Genomic DNA, 19,580 nt, shown 5'->3' with positions numbered 1-19,580 from the left:
GCACTGGTCATAGAATCATAGAATGGTGGAGTTGGAAGGTCCCCCAAGGGTCATCCTGTCCAACCCTCTGCAATGTAGGAATTACAGTTAAAGAATCCCTGACAGATGATCATCCAACCTCTGTTTTAAAGCCTCCAATGTAGGAGAGGCCAGCTGTTCCAGCAATTCTTACCATATGAAAGTTCTTCCTCATATTCATTTGGGATATCCTTTCTTGTCATTTGAGTCCATTGGTTTGGGTCCTGCTCCCAGGAGCAGGAGAAAATCTGCTTGCTCCATCTTCCATGTGACACCCCTTCAGATGGCTCTCATATCAACTCTCAGGGCTTATTCACACTTTGGCCCTGTGCTTCCCAGGCTTTAAATCTTCATGTCCAAGTACTCTTTTTTGTTGTTGCTCCAGAGCTTTCCCTGCAAAAAAACAAAAACCCCAAACCCCAATCTTTAAAGCTGAAGTGAAACAAATGGCAATTCACAGATCTCTGTTTGCTCCAATTCAGTGGTAAAGATGGTTTGCACAGGGAGAGCAAAAAGAAGAGTGCTCGGACTCGGAGCTTTAAAGCTGGAAAGCACAGAGGAAAAGTAAGTGTGGACAAGTTCTCAGCCTTCTCTTCTCCAGGCTGAACATACCCAACTCATTCAACCCTTCCGCAGAGGGCTTGTTCCACCATCTTCGCACCAAGCTATGCACGTTTTCTTTGAGCCGAGATAGACATGTATTCTATGTGCTTGTTTTGGCGTTTCCAAGGGCACAGCACACAGAAAAATGTTATGAAAATCCACCAAGGAGGTTTGACAGCCGACGGTGGCAGGATGCAAAAATCTGAACACACCGATTCCGGGTCTGTGACGGCTCAACAATGCCAAAAACTGAGTCTCTGAAAAGCATCCTGTATGCTTTTGTGTGAGCAGGTATTAGCTGAGAATGGGCTCCCCAAAATCTACTTCGATATTTTTAGGCATGACGCACTGGGAGAAGCATCAGGTTATTTTTACGAGGGTGCTCATCAATCATGTAATGACACAACCATCAAAATAAAAGAGCAGATATATGAATGCAGGGAATGGCAAGGACATGCCTGGAGCCTGGGCTGTGGGGTTTAATGACCCCAGATTGGGCTCTGATATGAAGAGCCTTTCCTGGTTGGACGTTGGGCCACTCTTCTCTCAGCCACTCCACACCTCTGCTTAGCAACCATCAATCATAATTAATTAGCAATGTGGTAATTAATCTTGCCGAAGAAGGTGTTCTCCCTGGATAATCTTCTCCCACTGGGACACGGGTGGCGCTGTGGTCTAAACCACAGAGCCTAGGGTTTGCTGATTGGAAGGTCGGCGGTTTGAATCCCCGCGACGGGGTGAGCTCCCGTTGCTCGGTCCCTGCTCCTGCCAACCTAGCAGTTCGAACCTAGCTCCTGCCAACCTAGCAGTTCGAAAGCACGTCAAAGTGCAAGTAGATAAATAGGTATCACTCTGGCAGGAAGGTAAACAGCATTTCCGTGTGCTGCTCTGGTTTCACTAGAAGCGGCTTAGTCATGCTGGCCACATGACCCGGACAAACTGTCCGCGGACAAACGGCGGCTCCCTCGGCCAGTAAAGCGAGATGAGCGCCACAACTCGAGAGTCATTCGTGACTGGACTTAACTGTCAGGGGTCCTTTACCTTTTTTTACTGACCAAGAACTGCAAGAGTTTGTCCCTGTTAGGGATTGGCCCTCCTATTATTGCATCACAATTGTCTGCTATTTTGCAGGGTAGGGAAGTTGGATTGATTGGGGTTGGAAGGCTCTGTGCAAAATGGGAAATGGTTGCTTTCGACGCGTCCCCAAACTGCTTGACGTCTTGGCTGGAGAGTGAGGAGAGGCTGTGGCGCAATGGGTCAGTGTGCCTGGCAGTTAACCAGAAGGTTGGTGGTTCAAGCCCACCAGGGATGGCTGTGGGCAGAATTCCTGAATTGCAGAGGGTTGGACTAGATGACCCTTGGTCCCCCTTACCACTCTACAATTCTAGGGCCACCCTCCCCTCTTCAGAAGCAATCCCAGGTATTACAATGTGGAATCATAGAGCTGGAGGGAGCTTTGCAGGGCAGCGGTGGGGAACCTCTGCCCCATGGGCCTTATTAGACTCCCCAGGCTCCCCCATTTAGCCCATGCAGCCATGTTGGATGAGCAACATTCACCTGTTCTATACCTTACATCATATTAATCATGTCCATTGTGGGACAGGTAAAGGCACGGCTTCCCTGCCGAAAGCAGGGGCTTGCAGGATCCACCAACCAGCTGATCAATGGCACTTGCAAAGAAATGATGGGGTTTAGCAAGTGCCATTGATCAACTGATCTGGCACCCCCAGATCAACTGATTGTTGGCACCTTCAAGGCGATCGGAATACAGGATGTCTGTTGACTGGAGAGGAATGTAGCATAACGTATTTCTGCCTTGCTTGGCCTTCTTCTGAGCTGCGTCTCTGCAGAAGCAGCCTAGAGCATCCTTTGCCAAGCTGGTGCTCCCCACGGCAGGAGTGGCAGTCCAAAACATCTGGAGGGCACCCACAAGACTGTCAAGACTGGTTGGGGGTGTTAGTGGGGCAACACATTTCTCTTTTTCATTTGAGTTGCCAGCCAACTCCTCAGAGACTAGGATGCTAGTTTGTCGGCTGTCCAATCGCCCAGGTGGGCAGAGAGCACCGAGGACATTCCGGCATCCAAACAGGCTGTTTCAGATTCCTCTGGGATCAGAGGCAGTCCTTCTATTGCAAGGGCTCCCTTGATGCTTAACTCTGTCAGCTGCCCAAATTCACTTCCAAGTCTTTCTGCAGCTTCTTTCTCCAGACGCCCATTAATTATCCTTTGGAGGACTCACTTGTCTGATCTGCTAATGCTTTCCACTCCCAGTCAGTCCAGCCCCTCAAACTCCACCAGATCTCTCTCTCTCTCTCCGTCTCTGCACCAGACCCCTTTCAGCCTCTCTCGAAACATCCCACTGCATTAGCAGCCGAGACAAAGAGCCCTGCGCAGGCACCGCTTCTCCTTTCATTCCCCCTTCCCGTTGACTGATTTTCTTTTTATTAACCAGCTTTGGAGGGAACAATCCCAAAGACGACCCCCCCCCCGCCTTGTCACACTTTTTAAAAACATAAAAAACCCCTCCTTTTAATCAACCCTTCTTCCTTTTTTGTCCTGCAGCTCATTGCCTGTCCTTCCCTCTCCCTTCTCAAGAGCTTGAAATAAATTGATTTCCTTGAAAAGGATGCGGAGATAACAGGGCTATCAATTAATAATCCAGAGTGGCATAATAATAATAATAAAAGAGTTGGGGTCGCTATGGACTTCTTTTTAGAATGCAAATATCACCTTTTTATTCATGAGTTCTTAAGAGGCGTTGGATCAAAAGTGCTGGGAGTGCAGAGCCTGGGTTCACTGGGGAGAGAGAGAGAGAGATGGAGTCTATTATTTTGTCCAATAGCACTTTTGGGTAATGAAGTGCAATTTCTTAGGATTCCTTCCTGAATGGATTCAGGAAATGGTGGTGTGTGGGGTGCATGAAGAAGAGGGAGGAGTGGGATTAAAGGCATTCATGGAGCCTAGTTGTGCCAGCTCCTGGGCCAGCCTCCCCTGCTCACTTTGCTTGCCAACTCCAGCTACCCTTTACCTGACCAAATCTCCCTCCCTTTACACCTCAATGACCCTGCCCCCTCACAGCTTCCCCCCAAGCCTCTCCCTTCTCCCCCAAGCCCCACCCCCTTTTAAATGGCTGGGGAGGTGCTTCACAGAACGGCTTGCTAAACTGGACGTACCAAAATGCATTGTTAGCTTGCAACAATGTGCGCATTTGTCAAAATTACATATCAATATGATATGAATATCGGAATAAATCCTATGCCTATGTTCATGGAACAAATATGCATGACTGCATTATATATAGGGGAACAGCTTGAAAAAATGTGTGCCGTAGTCAAAACCACACAATAAAAGAGTTAAATTTGCATCAAACTGCCGATTAATCTTGATGAGGTTTTTAAAAAAATATTTTTAAAACTGCAAATTGCTTCAAACCGGGGAATTTGGGACTGGGGGAAAATGAGGCACTGAAGGCAAAAATGTTTCCTGGGTTGCTCCCTCTGGGTGCGTTGAAAGTTTAAATAAGTTCTCAATGTATTTAAATGTGTAGCATAGATTTCCTCTTGTTAAATTACCGCTGCTTTGCAAGTGTCTGCATGAGAGTGATTCTCCCTCTTTCCTGTTTGCACAGGTGGTAGCCTTTCCAAGCAAGATTGGACGATCCAGTGGCCGGCAACGACTGAGACGGGCAAGGAGAACAACTCCGTGTGCCAATCGGAATCCATGCAGTGGATTCGAACCCACCTCTCTCCGAGCCCCAAAGCTCAGTCCAAATGCACCCAGCACTACTGCCACTCGGCCTTGCAGCATGGACCGGGGTATGCCCATGTGGACAGGCTGGCTGTGGAAGGCTTCCCAGGGCTGTTCCCGCCGCTGGAGTCCGGCCACCGCTCCTTGCCCCCTTCCCCGCGGCAGCGGCATGCTGCCCATACCCCGCCACGCACCCCTAACATCGTCACCACCATGACGCCGCCAGGCACACCGCCAGTCAGGAGGAGGAACAAGGGGAAGCCCCCGGGGACGCCACCCCCATCCTCCCGGAAACTCATCCACCTTTTCCCAGGCTTCACCACCTTGCACCGCAGCAAGTCCCATGAATTCCAGCTGGGCAATCGCGTGGATGAGGCTCACACACCCAAGTAAGTGGACTGAGGAGGGAATATGTGCATGGACAACATGGGTGGAGAAGGCGGGAGGTGGACTTGTCCCCCAGGGAGTGTGTGGGTTTGCTAGGTTGATGATCAGAAGGTCGGCGGTTTGAACCCCTGTGACGAGGTGAGCTCCCGTTGATCTATCCCAGCTCCTGCCAACCTAGCAGTTCAAAAGCACGCCAGTGCAAGTAGATAAATAGGTACCACTGCGGCAGGAAGGTAAACGGCGTTTCCGTGTGCTTTAGTTTCTGTCACAGTGTCCCGTTGTGCCAGAAGCGGTTTAGTCCCGCTGGCCACATGGCCCGGAAAGCTGTCTGTGGACAAACAACAGCTCCCTCGGCCTGAAAGCGAGATGAGTGCTGCAACCCCATAGTTGCCTTTGACTGGACTTAACCGTCCAGGGGTCCTTTACCTTTACTTCTTTTTATAATCCCTGTATCCGCAATGGACCTATTGATGACAATAATATATTGATGTAGCACTTTCCAGCATTTAAATACCTCTACTTCCACCAGCGCTGCCACCACTGCGATTTGTATATACCATACTGCATATATATTTGTTTCTTTTGTAAAATTTCTACACCACTTGATTGTAAACCCTCAAAGTGATTTGCAAACAAAGATACAGCAATCAAATCACTAGGACAACAATAATTTAAGACTTCTTAGTAGTTAAAATAACAACAGACTAAAAACAAACTCCCATCGGCTTTCTAAACATCTGGACAGACTTGTCTAAATGGGAATGTTTTTAGCAGGTGATGAAAGAGTGCGGAGAAGGTGCCTGCATGCCTGCCTGATATCAAAGGGCAGGGAGTTCCAGAGGGTAGGTGCTACCACACTAAAATACCCTTGCAGAGTGGGTATGATGATGATTAGCAGTCTGAGCTGCACCTCCCTCTGTGTCCCCAGCCAAGCATGCAAGGTGATGTGGGGGCGGTCAGGGCAGGAACTGGAAAGAAAACCATTGTCTCAGTTGAGGCCGCAACTAGTGGAATCAAACTTACCAATGGAATTTCTAGCGTTAACTTGCATGCATGACAGAACTAGGAAAACAAAAATGACAGGAGCTGGCCACAAAGCATGATGGCAGCATGAAGGCAGCTGAGTTTGTAGGGAAAGTGAAAGTGCAAAAGATGAATGTAGCGAGGGATTGAGAAACACAGCAAGGTAGTGAGAATGTAATATCCCTGCTGGATCACACACAGTGACCAACCAACTTGGGTTTGTTTTAAAAGAAGATTAGACAAATTTGTGGATGGCAGGGCTATTGATGACTGCTAACTACAATGGCTGGATTCCACCTTCACTGTGCCTCTGAATACCAGTTGCTGTGGATTATGAAGTAGAGAGGGGTCATTGTGCTCTGATCCTGCTTCCCATGAGGCATCTGGTTGGCCACTGTGAGAGCAGGATACTGGACAAGATGGGCTTGTTATTGTTGCACAATGAACCTGTTAATGGTGATAATACTTAGCATTTACAGTGCTCTGCTACTACTGCTGTTGTTACTCCTCTGCTAGAGAAATGACCATGCTGCAACCTCAAAATGTACAGCTCATCTCACATTGTAGAAGCCGGTGTCCCCTTCACAAGTTTATCTCAATCTCTCCATGAGAGCTTTAGTTTCGGGGAACAGCAGCCTGGGGGAGAGTAGGCCTGCTGGTCACGTACCCACCTCTGCGTGATGAGGTGGGGGGAGACAGGGTGCTTGTTATTGCACAGATCTATTTGTAGGTGTTTCTATTGGTGCAAGTGTAGGCTGGCTGTGTACTTAGGAACAATCCAAAGAAGGTGCAAAGTTTGGACTGAGGAGGATACAAAGGTGAAAACCCCACCGAGACCAGGAGAAGTTGCCGGCCAGAGCTGCATGCTGGAAGCTTCTCTATGGTTGCTTCCACCTGCGCCCCTCAGCCGTCATCAAAAGATGGGATGTAAAGATAACGAACCCTTTTGCCTTCCATTTCGTGAATCGGTTTCCTTCAAACGAGCAGGAGGCAGGTCATTTAGCCACTGGAGCTTGGCAGTGCCACATACTCTGGGACGCTGATGGGGTTGCCAGCTCATTAGGTCCGAATGTGGCCTCCCCAGTGGAGAAGGGCTCTCCGTTCCTTCTAATGAACTGTTCCACATCAACAGGGGTGGCGTTGTTGGGGGGGGGGGGAAGAGCACCTCCCAGCCACTCTGTCCCTTCTCTCAGCCATTATAGATATTTTCCATCTCTTGCTCTCGCTGCACTTCAAAAAGTTGTCAAGCAATGTAGTCGCTCTCTCTCTCTCTCTCTCCGATGAATTTTCTTTTGTGTCTTTGTTGGGGAAAACATCTGTTATTTTGTGCAGGGACAGGGGTGAGGAACTGCCGGCCCAGAGGCCAAATACAGCACTTCAGGCCTCTCTGCCTAGACCTCAGTGCTCCCTCCAGGCTGCACCCTCTCCTCAACCACACCCTGCCACTCCTGCCTTGCAAGGGCCCTTGCGGGTGACCACATAGTACCGTAGTCTGCATGTTGTGAGCATGGCCTGCTGCAAACAATGAGTCCCATAGGGGGAGCTGGTGAAGCTTGGGAGGAGTCCGGGCAGGAAATCAGGACCTTGGACAGCTCCCTGTGCATTCAGGCCACATACAGTACAAGCGCACACAGGCTAGGATGCTGCTCCAGCTAGGTTCTGTGGCTCACTGAGGTCTTAAGTCATGGGTGGGGAGCCTCAGGGGTGGGGCCCAAATGCGGCCCCCAAGCCTCCCCATCTGGCCCTCTGGCCCTCATGTCTCTCCCCAGGCACACCGCCTTTCTAGCTCTGCTTCACACACGGCTCAAGTGTTTTAGCCTGGCTGGAAATAAACTTGCGACTTGTCTAAATGGAGGATAGAGAAGGGAAAAGCAGGTGGCGCTGTGGTCTAAACCACTGATCCTAGGTGGCTTGCCGATCAGAAGGCCAGCGGTTTGAGTCCCCGCAACCGGGGTGAGCTCCCATTGTTCTGTCCCAGCTCCTGCCGACCTAGCAGTTCGAAAGCACACCAAAAGTGCAAGTAGATAAATAGGTACTGCTCCGGTGGGAAGGTAAACGGTGTTTCCGTGTACTGCTCTGGTTCGCCAGAAGCGGCTTAGTCATGCTGGCCACATGACCCGGAAGCTGTATGCGGACAAATGCCGGCTCCCTCAGCCAGTAAAGTGAGATGAGTGCTGCAACCCCCGAGTTGCCCGCGACTGGACCTAATGGTCAGGGGTACCTTTACCTTTATACTTGGTGGTGCAGGGCCCAGTGAAACAGGGATTTCTTTCTTCACTGTGGGGGCCACATTTCCTTCTGGGGAGCCTTCCAAGGGCCACATGCCAATGGGGGAAGCAGAGGCAAAAGCAGGTGGGCCAATGAACTTACATTCAGTCTTTGTACAGTAGGCTAGATTCTAAACACACATACACATTCTCTCTCTCTCTCTCTCTCTCTCTCTCTCTCTCTCTCTCTCTCTCTCTCTCTCTCTCTCTCTCTCTCTCTCTCTCTCTCTGATCTTGAAGCCTGAACTCCTGGCTGTTAGATTAGAAACTTCCTGTTCTTGGAAGTATCTCTGCTGATGCTTGCTATGTAAAAGGGTCTGGCCATCAGCTCTAAATGAGACATGAACATGGGGTGCCGGGGGAGAAATGAGCAGAGACAAGTTCTCTGAGATGGGAGTTCAGTTCATTATGTATGTTACTAACAAAGGTAAGGCTCTGACACCCCATCTCCCCCTTTGGTTTGACTCAACAGTTTCAGCTAGAATGCAAACCATTTCAGAATGGAAACCATTTTTGTCCCCTTCTCCACCCATCATTATTCAACCCATTTCCCCACCTCATGCTCTGTGTCAGTACGATTATTTTGTATTACCTTGAGCTTTTGCAAAAATAGTTCAACGAAAACCTTTTTTAAAAAACAAACAAACAAACAAACAAACAAACAAACAAACAAACAAACAAACACATGTTCTATTCAGGCCACAAACTCTCAAGGAGGATGCGAAGCAGGGTGTGGCTTGGGCGGAATTCCAGGGGCCAGGTAGCGATGCCCGGGGGCCACATTGAGGTGCCCCAGCCCTGCCTTACAGTTCTGATGAAGACTCTCCTTCTGGTCTCTTCCTGAATCCGGTCTGGAGTCTTTCTCCCATATCTTGTGGCTCATTCTGGATGTCTGAAGCATTGCCACCATTTAATTAGATCTCTCTCTCTCTCTCTGTGTGCTGGTGTGGGAGTCTGAGGCCTCCTTTCCCCACTGTAATTAAATATTTCAGGTGAGCTCGAGTGAGGCTCTGGGCGCGACAACCGGGATGGGAGGTAATCAAGCATTTCCAGTTGTTAATAGCGCAAGGGGACCCTGGAGCCCTTCCCCAAGCTCTGTTCCAGCCGGCTAGAACCCCCCCCTCTCCGCTTCTCCCTTTCGGCAGGACTCTGGCGCTTGAGGTCAGGCTACCTTAATTTACAATTAGCAGGATGCAGCCCCTCCGCAAGCCCCGGTTCCAAGAGGAGAATCCCCTGTAGGCAGCGGAGTTTATTAAGCTAAATTAATCGAGGGGAGAGAAAACAAATATCAAAGTGTGTTCTGGTACCCCAGCATCCAACCAAGGGCTCATTGCTTCTATGCAGGGAGGAGAGATGTCTGGAAAGGACCCAGAAAGCTCCTCGGTGGAAGAGTGGAGGTTAATTTACTCTAATGGGGCTTAATGATTTTCAGGAGGCAGCCACCGAATCTTGCCTTCTAATCCCATTAGTGTTTTCGGGATCATAATTAGCGCATTAAAGGGAGGGCGCCTCTCTCCCCCCCCCACTTCTATCCTGCAGAATCACACAGATGCTCCTGCTGCAGTTTACATTGCTTTCCGTTGAGAACTTTGGTTTTGAGTACAAGGAAGGATGGGCTTTGCTGCGAGGGCTGAAGAATGCAAGAAGGTCAGGATAATGGCCCATCTGGTGCAATGTCCCATCCTAGAATCATAGAATCATAGAGTTGGAAGAGACCACAAGGGCCATCCAGTCCAACCCCCTGCCAAGCAGGAAACACCATCAAAGCATTCTTGACATATGCCTGTCAAGCCTCTGCTTAAAGACCTCCAGAGAAGGTCTCACAGTGGCCAGCCAGATGCCTGGGGAAACCCACAAGCAGGACCCGAGCATGAGAGCACATGCCCCTCCTGTGGCTTCCAGCTCCCAGGATTCAGCTGAGCAGAGCATAGCCATCAAGATGAATTTTAACAGGGAGAAATGTAAAGTACTACACTTGGGCAAAAGAAAAATGAAAGGCACAAATACAGGATGGGTGACACCTGGCTTGAGAGCAGTACATGCGAAAAAGGATCTAGGAGTCTTGGTAGACCACAAAGTTGACATGAGTCAACAGTGTGATGCAGCAGCCAAAAAAGCCAATGCAATTATGGGCTGCATCAATAGGAGTATAGCATCTAGATCAAGGGAAGTAATAGTACCACTGTATTCCGCTCTGGTCAGACCTCAGCTGGAGTACTGTGTCCAGTTCTGGGCACCACAGTTCAAGAAGGATACGTGTCCAGAGGAGGGCAACCAAAATGGTCAAAGGCCTGGAAACGATGCCTTATGAGGAACGGCTTAGGGAGCTGGGTATGTTTAGCCTAGAGAAGAGAAGGTTTAGGGGTGATATGATAGCCATGTTCAAATATATAAAAGGATGCCATATAGAGGAGGGAGAAAGGTTGTTTTCTGCTGCTCCAGAGAAGTGTACACGGAGCAATGGATTCAAGCTACAAGAAAGAAGATTCCACCTAAACATTAGGAAGAACTTCCTGACAGTAAGAGCTGTTCGACAGTGGAATTTGCTGCCAAAGAGTGTGGTGGAGTCTCTTTCTCTGGAGTTCTTTAAGCAGAGGCTTGACAGCCATCTGTCAGGAATGCTTTGATGGTGTTTCCTGCTTGGCAGGGGGTTGGACTGGATGGCCCTTGTGGTCTCTTCCAACTCTATGATTCATGGCTATCAGCCATCGATAGTCCTCTCCATGAATTTGTCCAAATGCTCTTTTAAATCTATCCAAGCTGGTGGCCATCAATGCCTCCTGTGGCAGGGAGTTCCATAGTCCCAACTATGCTTGAGGAAGAAGTTGTGTCTTTTATAGGTCTCGAATCTTCCAACATTCTGCTTCATTGGAAGTCTACAAGTTTCAGTGTTAGGAGAGAGGGAGTTTTTCCCCCCTTTCACTTTCTCCATGCCATGTATTGTTTGATAAACTTCTATAAGCTTGTCTTTTCCCCGAACTGAAAAGACTCAAATGCTGCATCTTTTCCTCATAGGGGAATCACTTCATCATCTTGGTTGCCCTTTCATGAACCTTTCCCAATTCTTCAATATCCTTTGTCAGGTGAGGTGACCAGAACTTTGGACAGTATTCCTGAAATGAGGGAGATTCTGGTTGTACGGAGGCTTCTGCAATGCAGTCCCCTACATCATCGAGACATCCTCAGGACGGGGTGGGGTGGGAATGGGACTTGTGGGAATTAGACTTTAGTTCCCATTTAAAGATTATGTGGCAGACAGCCTTGGGTCATTTGACCAGATAATTCTCTTTTCCCTCCTGTAAAAACTACGCAATACACTTTCATTTAAAGAACATATACTGTACTTTTCTGTGTATAACACACCCCCATGTATAAGATGCCCCCTATTTTTGGGGACTAAAATTAAAGAAAATGGGGGGAGATGGCCCCAAGTTGTTGAGCTTTTTGGGGGGAGAATTGACCCCCCCATTTTTTTACTTTATTTTGGAGTAAAAAAAAACCTCATCTAATACACGGAAAAGTCTAATAACTTTTACTTAGTGTACCTGCCATTGCAGATTAAAGACCGTATTTTCCTGTGTATAAGATGATGTTTTTTGCATTAAAAACTAGTAAGAAATTGGGGGTCGTCTTATACACGGATGGTGAATACACAGGGGTTTGGGCTTGGGCTCTGGTGTGGGTTTGGGTACAAGTGGGTTGGTGGCGGCCGGGGTGGGGGTGGGGGGCAATCGCCAAAAGAAAGCTCAACATCCTTTTTGTGCTATCGCTCTGAAAAAGCTGTCCGGATGTTTACCTCTTGAAATATGGCAGCTGTAACTTTGGGGGACCTCTGCAAAAAAACCGCTTATGTTTAAATATACAGTACTAAATATCCCCATGCTTTGAATATTTAAGAAAATATCGAAGTTGTTCTGTTTGATGTTTAAAATATTGATTTATTAATTTTGGGTTCAAAATCCCACAAAATCCCACGAGACCCTGGACTCGTTTTGTGTTTCTGAGGCTGGCCCTGTAGGCGATTCCCATTGTGATTCAGAGTCCTCATTCCCATCCCCAGAAGAAAGGGGACCAGACTTATGGGGCCATCATGGCCCTGCCCTTGAAGGTTGTCCCGAGATCTCAGCTTGTCTCAATAGCACCAGCCGGTTGTCTCCTAACCAGTGGCAGAACGTCATGCTCCAGCACCAGGGGGGGGGGCGGAGAGCAGGCGGGGTGGGGCTGGTGCACGTCCCGGGGGCATGACGCACGCCCTGGGGGCGTGGCGCCCAGCATGGGCCGGGGGGGGGCAGCCGCGATGGCACCCTACCAGGATCGCGCTGCCGGGGGCGGTACACTCCCCCCGCACTCCTCTTCCTCCGTCAGTGCTACTAACAACTCTCAGCCCCCTTAACAAGCTACAGCTCCCCGGGTTCTTTGAGGGAAGCCACAACTGTTCATAAAGTGGCAAACACTGCTTGCAGGGCTGGTCCACGCACGCGGCAAGGTGAGGCAACTGCTTCAGGGGGCAGGATCTACAAAGGGCAGCAAGCATCTCGCTTCCAAATAAGGCATCGCTTTTTGCTACCACATTGGCTGTGACGCCTATGGACTGATCTGCTGCTTCCTCGGGAGATACTCCCCCCCCCTCAATGCTGCCCCACAGGACTCATTTTTAAATATATATATATATATATAAAGACTTTATTTAATTTATTTAGGACATACACAATAATAAAAGGAAAAGAAACAAATGCAACACGAACATAATCTTGAACAGAAAAACATATACAACAAAGAATAAGTGTAAATAAAAAATTAAATCCAAATCATATATACATAAAGATAACATAAAATTAAATCATATGTATAATAAACAAGGACATCCTGGAAATTAACAAAAATTTGAAAAGTTACCCCCACCCCCTCCACCACTTATGGCTTCCAACCTCTCCTTTATACTGATTTATATTTCCTTGATGAATTGCATACTTTATTCTATTATAATTTTTTAAAAACTTTTTGTGCCCTTCATACCTCTGCTACAAGATTCGCTTTTTCCACCTGTTTCTTTAAATATCGTTTGAATGATTTCCAATCCTTTCCTGCTTTTTCTTCACTTAACCCTTTCAATACCCCAACTTTTATTGCTAAATTTTGGTATATTGTTAATTTAATTAGCCAATCTTCTTTACTCTGAACTTTAACACTTTTCCAATTTCTTGCGATCAGGAGTCTGCCAGCTACTGTTGCATGCATCAACACACATCTGTCTCTTGCTTTTATTTCTTCATTTAGCATTCCCAAAAGGAATAGTTCTAGATCTTTTCTAAACGAATACTTAACTATCTTTTTAAATTCTTTGTATATTTCATCCCAAAATTTTTTAATGAGTCCCACAGGACTCATGATGGGACCCTGCACTTATGAATTTGCCACTATGCAGCTGTGTACATACACCATAGCCAACAACTTGTTATTTTGCTCGGTAAATACAAATTGCAGACGTTGATTGATAGGGATCAGCAGAATGCAGCAGGGGCTCCTGTGTGCTCCCTCTATGATTTTATTGTTCCCTTCCTCTGATTTCTCAATCAACGGAGATGGTTATTTTATTACAAATTTATTGGGAATTGAAGGCCTTTTGGTTTAATGTCTAAATGACCCAGCGCTGGTTTTCTGGAGCACCAGAATCTTCTAATTAGCCTTTGCGTTTCTGGCTTGATGGCGATTGGCAATCACGAAATGCTTAAAAAAGACCCAAGGAAGTCATAAGGTGCTTTTCATATATTACCGGTGCTTCCGCTCAGCCTCATCTGTTTTCCAGGCCACTGCTCTGTTGATGATTACGGACGGGGGGATTTCTGAAAGCCCAAGGAACCTTTCCAGGGCTAATGTTCCAGACCTTGGCATTATGGTCAACAGCCATAATTTGGGCAACACAATTCATTATTGTAAGCAGTAACCCTCTGGCTACATTTTGTATGAGACGGTCCTTAAGTCTTGAGCAGTTTGAAACTACACATCAGGCCAATTAATGGAAAAGTCTGGTTCGTCCAAATAAGCTGGGGTTAAAGTGTGGTTTATGAAACTGGTGTGTGTGTGTGTGTGTGTGTGTGTGTGTGTGTGTGAGTTCCCAAAGTCTGGACAGAACTTGGGACAGTAGTTCATTTAAAACCAGGAGCGGACACTTCTGATCTCTTCCTGTGGTTCATGAACGAGGCAGTCTAGGAAGGGGAAATGTCAGGAGCTGGACTGAGGAGGAATGGTGGAGACCCCCCCTCTTCTCCTGCACCCCCCCCCCCCAGAGAAGAGGGAGACAGTAAAGATTTACAACAGTGGTTTGCAGAACGTCATAGCTCAGAGGCTGCAGAGGGGGAGAAGCTGGGAAATATTGGGAGGGGAGCAGGAAAGAAGAAGCACCAGGGTAGAGACAGCTGACAGGCTCAGTGTCTTTAGAAAACATCCCAGACCCCCCTTCTCCCAGAACCCGGCGGGCGTGGAAAGTAGGAGAACAGAAAGCTCAAAGGTAGAAAGCACAAATCTGCCAACCTAGGGATGACGTATAATAGGAGAGGTGGAGGGGGTGGGGCTTCACTCGGAGCAACGCCATTACTGCAAGAGAGGCACTGTTCAAAGCCTCTCTCTGTGAATATTGAATAAAAGACTTGGTAAGAACTCTTCTTGTTTATCTAATTCTTGGCTCCCCACCGTGCGAGGGATCGGATTCCCTGAACTCTGACAGAAACAGAGGGTGGTGATGGCAGAGCTAAGATCGCGCCCTCTCTCCTGCAGCCACCATTAAACTTTTGGACCTCAAAAGGGCAGGGCAGCAGCCCCTTGGAAATGTGCTGGTGAATCGAGGGCAGCCATTTCCATCTCCCCTGAGGTGTATGTTTGGGAGGGGCAAAGGGCATCCAGCTTCAGGGGGAGTAACTGATAAGAAGGGATGTGTGACACTGTCTGTTTCAGTTTTTCTCGCTTTTATTCATTTCCCCCCAGTCTTAAACACAGTTTACCATAGTTTCACCTGTTTGTAGATTATTATTATTATTAAAAAAGAGTTATTTCCAACTTGGGTGGCTTTAAAAGAGGACTGGACAAATTCACGGAGGAAGCTAAGTCTGCTGCTGGCTACTAGCTATGATGGCTCTGCTCTGCTTCCACGGCTGGAGAAAGTCATGCTTCTGAACCACCAGCTGCTGGAAACTACAGGAGGGACACAGGTGGGCCTGTGGTCTAAACCACTGAGCCTAGGGCTTGCTGATCAGAAGGTCGGTGGTTCGAATCCCCGCGACGGGGTGAGCTCCCGTTGCTCGGTCCCAGCTCCTGCCAACCTAGCAGTTCGAAAGCATATCAAAGTGCAAGTAGATAAATAGGTACCACTCCGGCGGGAAGGTAAACGGCGTTTCCGTGCGCTGCTCCGGTTCGCCAGAAGTGGCTTAGTCATGCTGGCCACATGACCTGGAAGCTGTACGCTGGCTCCCTTGGGCAATACAGCGAGATGAGCGCCACAGCCCCAGAGTCATCCTTGACTGGACCTAATGGTCAGGGGTCCCTTTACCTTTACCTTACAGGGGGGGAGAGTTGCTCTTGAACGCAGGTCCTTCTGCAGGTTTCCCATAGGCCTTTGGTTGGCCACTGTGAGAACCCAATGCTCTTATTACATTCTCAAAATTTGTTACCATTTTGGCATGCATTTCTCTTAATTTCGCACTTCTTTTGCAAGCAGCATTCTCCAACATTTCCATAGGTTACATCCCCAAATATAATGATTATTTCATATTAGTCGCTTGTTACCTAGAGGTCCCCAAGTGACTCACAACACATTTAAAACATTAACATAGATACATTATACCGTTAAAAAAACCCAACTCTTTAAAAATACAAATATTAGCATATTTTGTGTGCCCACATTTCTGGGGACTTGGAGAACTGCATTGTAAAAACCAGAGAAGTGGGGATATCGAAGGATGGTTGTATTTCAGTGTACATATTGTTTCTGGGAAAGATGAGTTCAGTGGGTTCTCATGAAAATGCAAGCAGAACCCTATTTCTCCCCCATCTTTACCAACTGAAGAGGAAAAAAGGTTTTTTTTCGCACAAGCCCTGCCAAGTCTCCCTCCCTCCAGTGCTGCCCACTTAGTCGATGTGACGGTGCCGTTGCTGCAATTACCCACACTCTCTGGCCTCTGGCGCACTGCAGGTATGCAATCCCAGTTAATTATCGCTGTGTGGCATCTCTGTTGAGAGGAGCAGAGGTGGTTTTTATTTTATTTCTTTTTCTGATATAAAAAACAACAAACCGGCATGTTTGCGAAGAGGCACTTCTGTGGCCTCCCCCCGGCAAGAAGCCTTACCTCCCCTCGCTACTTCTTCAGCAGTGGAGCCATGATTGTGAGTTTGGATGAGGGTTTTACGTCTCCATGGTGACCCCAGCTGGAATCCAGAGATGCCTGTGTGCGACTGGGATGAGGTTTGGGGTGGCCGGCGGTGTGAGCAACAGACAATGTCAGGGGTCAGACGTTAAGCAGATGCTGCGGTCATCAACACAGTCAGTTTGTTTACATCCCACAGCCTTTGTCAATTTAGGCCCTGTCTGCACCATAGACTTATTTGTAGTTGTTGTTGTTTAGTCGTTCAGTTGTGTCCGACTCTTCGTGACCCCATGGACCATAGCATGCCAGGCACTCCTGTCTTCCATTGCCTCCCGCAGTTTGGTTAAACTCATGTTGGTAGCTTCGAGAACACTGTCCAACCATCTTGTCCTCTGTCGTCCCCTTCTCCTAGTGCCCTCCATCTTTCCCAGCATCAGGGTCTTTTCCAGGGAGTCTTCTCTTCTCATGAGGTGGCCAAAGTATTGGAGCCTCAGCTTCAGGATCTTTCCTTCCAGTGAGCACTCAGCGCTGATTTCCTTAAGATTTATTTAAAGCATGCTTATACAGTGGTACCTCTGGTTAAGAACTTAATTTGTTCCGGAGGTCCATTCTTAACCTGAAACTGTTCTTAACCTGAAACTGTTCTTAACCTTAACTTTAGCTAATGGGGCCTCCTGCTGCTGCCGCGCTGCCAGAGGTTTCTCCGCCAGAGGTACTACGGTATTTCTGGGTTAGTGGAGTTTGTAACCTGAAGCAGGGCTGGCTCTAAGGCAAGGCTGGGTGGCGCTGGGCACCAGGGCGCCGGGCTGCCAGGGGGGTGCCGCGCGGCTGCGCCCGCTGCAGCGGTGCTGCGCCCGCCAGCCGCAGTGGGAAATAGGGTGGGGGGGGGCGCCGGAGCGATTTTTGCACCACGGCGCCCAGGCGCCCGATATGCTTAAGACGGCCCTGACCTGAAGTGTTTGTAACTTGAAATGTTTGTAACCTGAGGTACCACTGTACCACTTTAAAAAAGTCATGGCTTTTCCCCTTTGCAAAGCATCCTGGGAACTGCAGTTCCTCAAGGGTGCAGGGAATTTTTAAGGACACCACTTTTCCCCTCACAGAGCTACAATTCCCAGAGTCCCCCGCAAAGAGGAATTGTAGCTCTGGGAGGGAACCCAGGCGCTAATTAGTTTATTTATTTATTTATTTTATTTATTAGTTTATTTATTTTTACACTTATATCTTACCTTTCCTCCAAGGAGCTCAAGGTGGGACGCATGGTTTTATCCTCTGTTTTATTCCCTGTTTAATCCTCACAACAACCCTGTGAGGTAGGTCGGGCTAAGAGACAGTGACTGACCCAAGGCCTCCCAGTGAGCTCCATGGTTCACTGGGGATTCAAACTCTGGCCTAGTGATGGAGATCTTGTAGTGAACAGCAAGAATGGGAAAATTTGGAGAGGAGGCAAAAGTTTCAAGGGCTGACAGGGGAAAAAATCCTAATGTTTTCAATGTTTTCATGGTGTTGGAATGGATTTGATATTGAAACCGTTAAAAAGGGGGCTCGAGGGGGTCCAATAAGGAATTAAGAAATTTAAAATTAGAAAATTTTATTGTTATTATTGTTCTTTTTCTTATCTGTGTTTGTATATCTTTTTTATGTTGTTATTTTATGTTATATTCTGGATGTGGACATATGGACTCGGAAATAAGATTGTCATGATTGTTTTTATTCGCTGTTATTATAATTTGAAAAATCCAATAAAAATATTATAAAAAAAAAGGAATGGATTTGAACACTAGGGGATTATATATTGTTATTAACCTTCCTTGCTCACATTATTGAGATCAACAGACTACCATCCTTTGCAGCTTAAACTTGGAAGCTAATATTGATTTAACCTTCTAGAAACAATAATCTAGGATGCTTTCAGGGAGACTGGGTTTCCCTGGTATTACCCGTTTTCTCCCCCTTAAAAATAACAATGACATACCATACATTTTTTTGTGAAGAAATAAAAGTAGTATTTACTTAAGTACTCTAGGTCTTGAAGCAGTACTTACAGTAGCTTGAAGCAGTACTTACAGTAGCAAAATGAAGGCAGGTTTAAAAGTACAGTGGTTACCTCTGGTTGTGGACATGATCCGTTCCGGGGTGCCGTTCGCACCCCAAAAAGTCCACAACCAGAGTGGTGCTTCTGCGCACATGTGAAGCACGATAGAGTGCTTCTGCGCATGCGCAAAGCATTCAGAATGCTTCTGCGCATGCGGTGAAACCCAGAAGTAAACACTTCTGAGTTTGCCGCGTTCACAAGTTGAAAAGACGCAACATGAAGCGGATGCAACACGAGGTATGACTGTACTATACAAGTTACGAAAGCGCAAAATGTAACTTCAAAAATGGTGTCTGATCTGAAGAGCTCAGCTGACCATGTGTGGTCAGCTTGGAAGCATAGTGAAAAAAGAGGTGGTTGCCCAGGAAGGAAGGAAGGAAGGAAGGAAATAGTGTTACAGGTTCCTGCCAAGGCAGACAGAGGAAGTGATCACACAGAGTTCCCTCTAGCCAATTTTACAGGAAAGCTCTGAGAGCCTCAGCCCCTTCACGTGTCCACCTGGCAAAGCATCAATTGTTGGTTTGACTGCAATAATGTCCCACACAGGGATGGGGGATGATTTGGCAAAAATTGGAGGGGGACGGAGAAGCTTGGGGATTTCATTAAGAGCCGAGGGCTTGCCGATCAGAAGGTTGGCGGTTCGAATCCCCGCGACAGGGTGAGCTCCCGTTGCTCGGTCCCTGCTTCTGCCAACCTAGCAGTTCGAAAGCACGTTAAAGTGCAAGTAGATAAATAGGTACCACTCCAGCGGAAAGGTAAACAGCATTTCCGTGCGCTGCTCTGGTTCACCAGAAGTGGCTTTGTCATGCTGGCCACATGATCTGGAAGCTGTACGCCGGCTCCATCGGCCAATAATGCAAGATGAGTGCCGCAACCCCAGAGTCGATCACGACTGGACCTAATGGTCAGGTCAGATTACCTTTTTACCTTTACCCTCCAATAATTCTGGCACTGAGGAAACTCAGCATGGACTCCCTTCTCCGCTTTCAGCCTCATGTCAACCCTGTGAGGTGGATCAAGCTGTGAGAAATGTGTCTAGCTCCAGGCAAAAGAGGGAGCGCAATTGCTGGATGGGAATTTGAA

General features: G+C 47.7%; 1 protein-coding gene across 1 annotated transcript in view; it reads left to right on the top strand.

Annotated features, from left to right (window-relative positions):
• KSR2 (kinase suppressor of ras 2) overlaps nucleotides 1-19,580 on the top strand; it is a 187,100-nt gene that overhangs the window by 46,062 nt on the left and 121,458 nt on the right. The window contains exon 4 of the mRNA XM_035098517.2: nucleotides 4,250-4,757. Coding sequence (XP_034954408.1) covers nucleotides 4,250-4,757 — 508 coding nt within the window. The remainder of the gene's footprint in view (nucleotides 1-4,249; nucleotides 4,758-19,580) is intronic.

The sequence above is a fragment of the Zootoca vivipara genome, chromosome 17 (genome assembly GCF_963506605.1).
Source record: "Zootoca vivipara chromosome 17, rZooViv1.1, whole genome shotgun sequence".
Lineage (NCBI taxonomy): Eukaryota > Metazoa > Chordata > Lepidosauria > Squamata > Lacertidae > Zootoca > Zootoca vivipara.
Note: the sequence above shows the minus strand (reverse complement) of the source record. Positions and strands in the feature narration are given on the sequence as shown.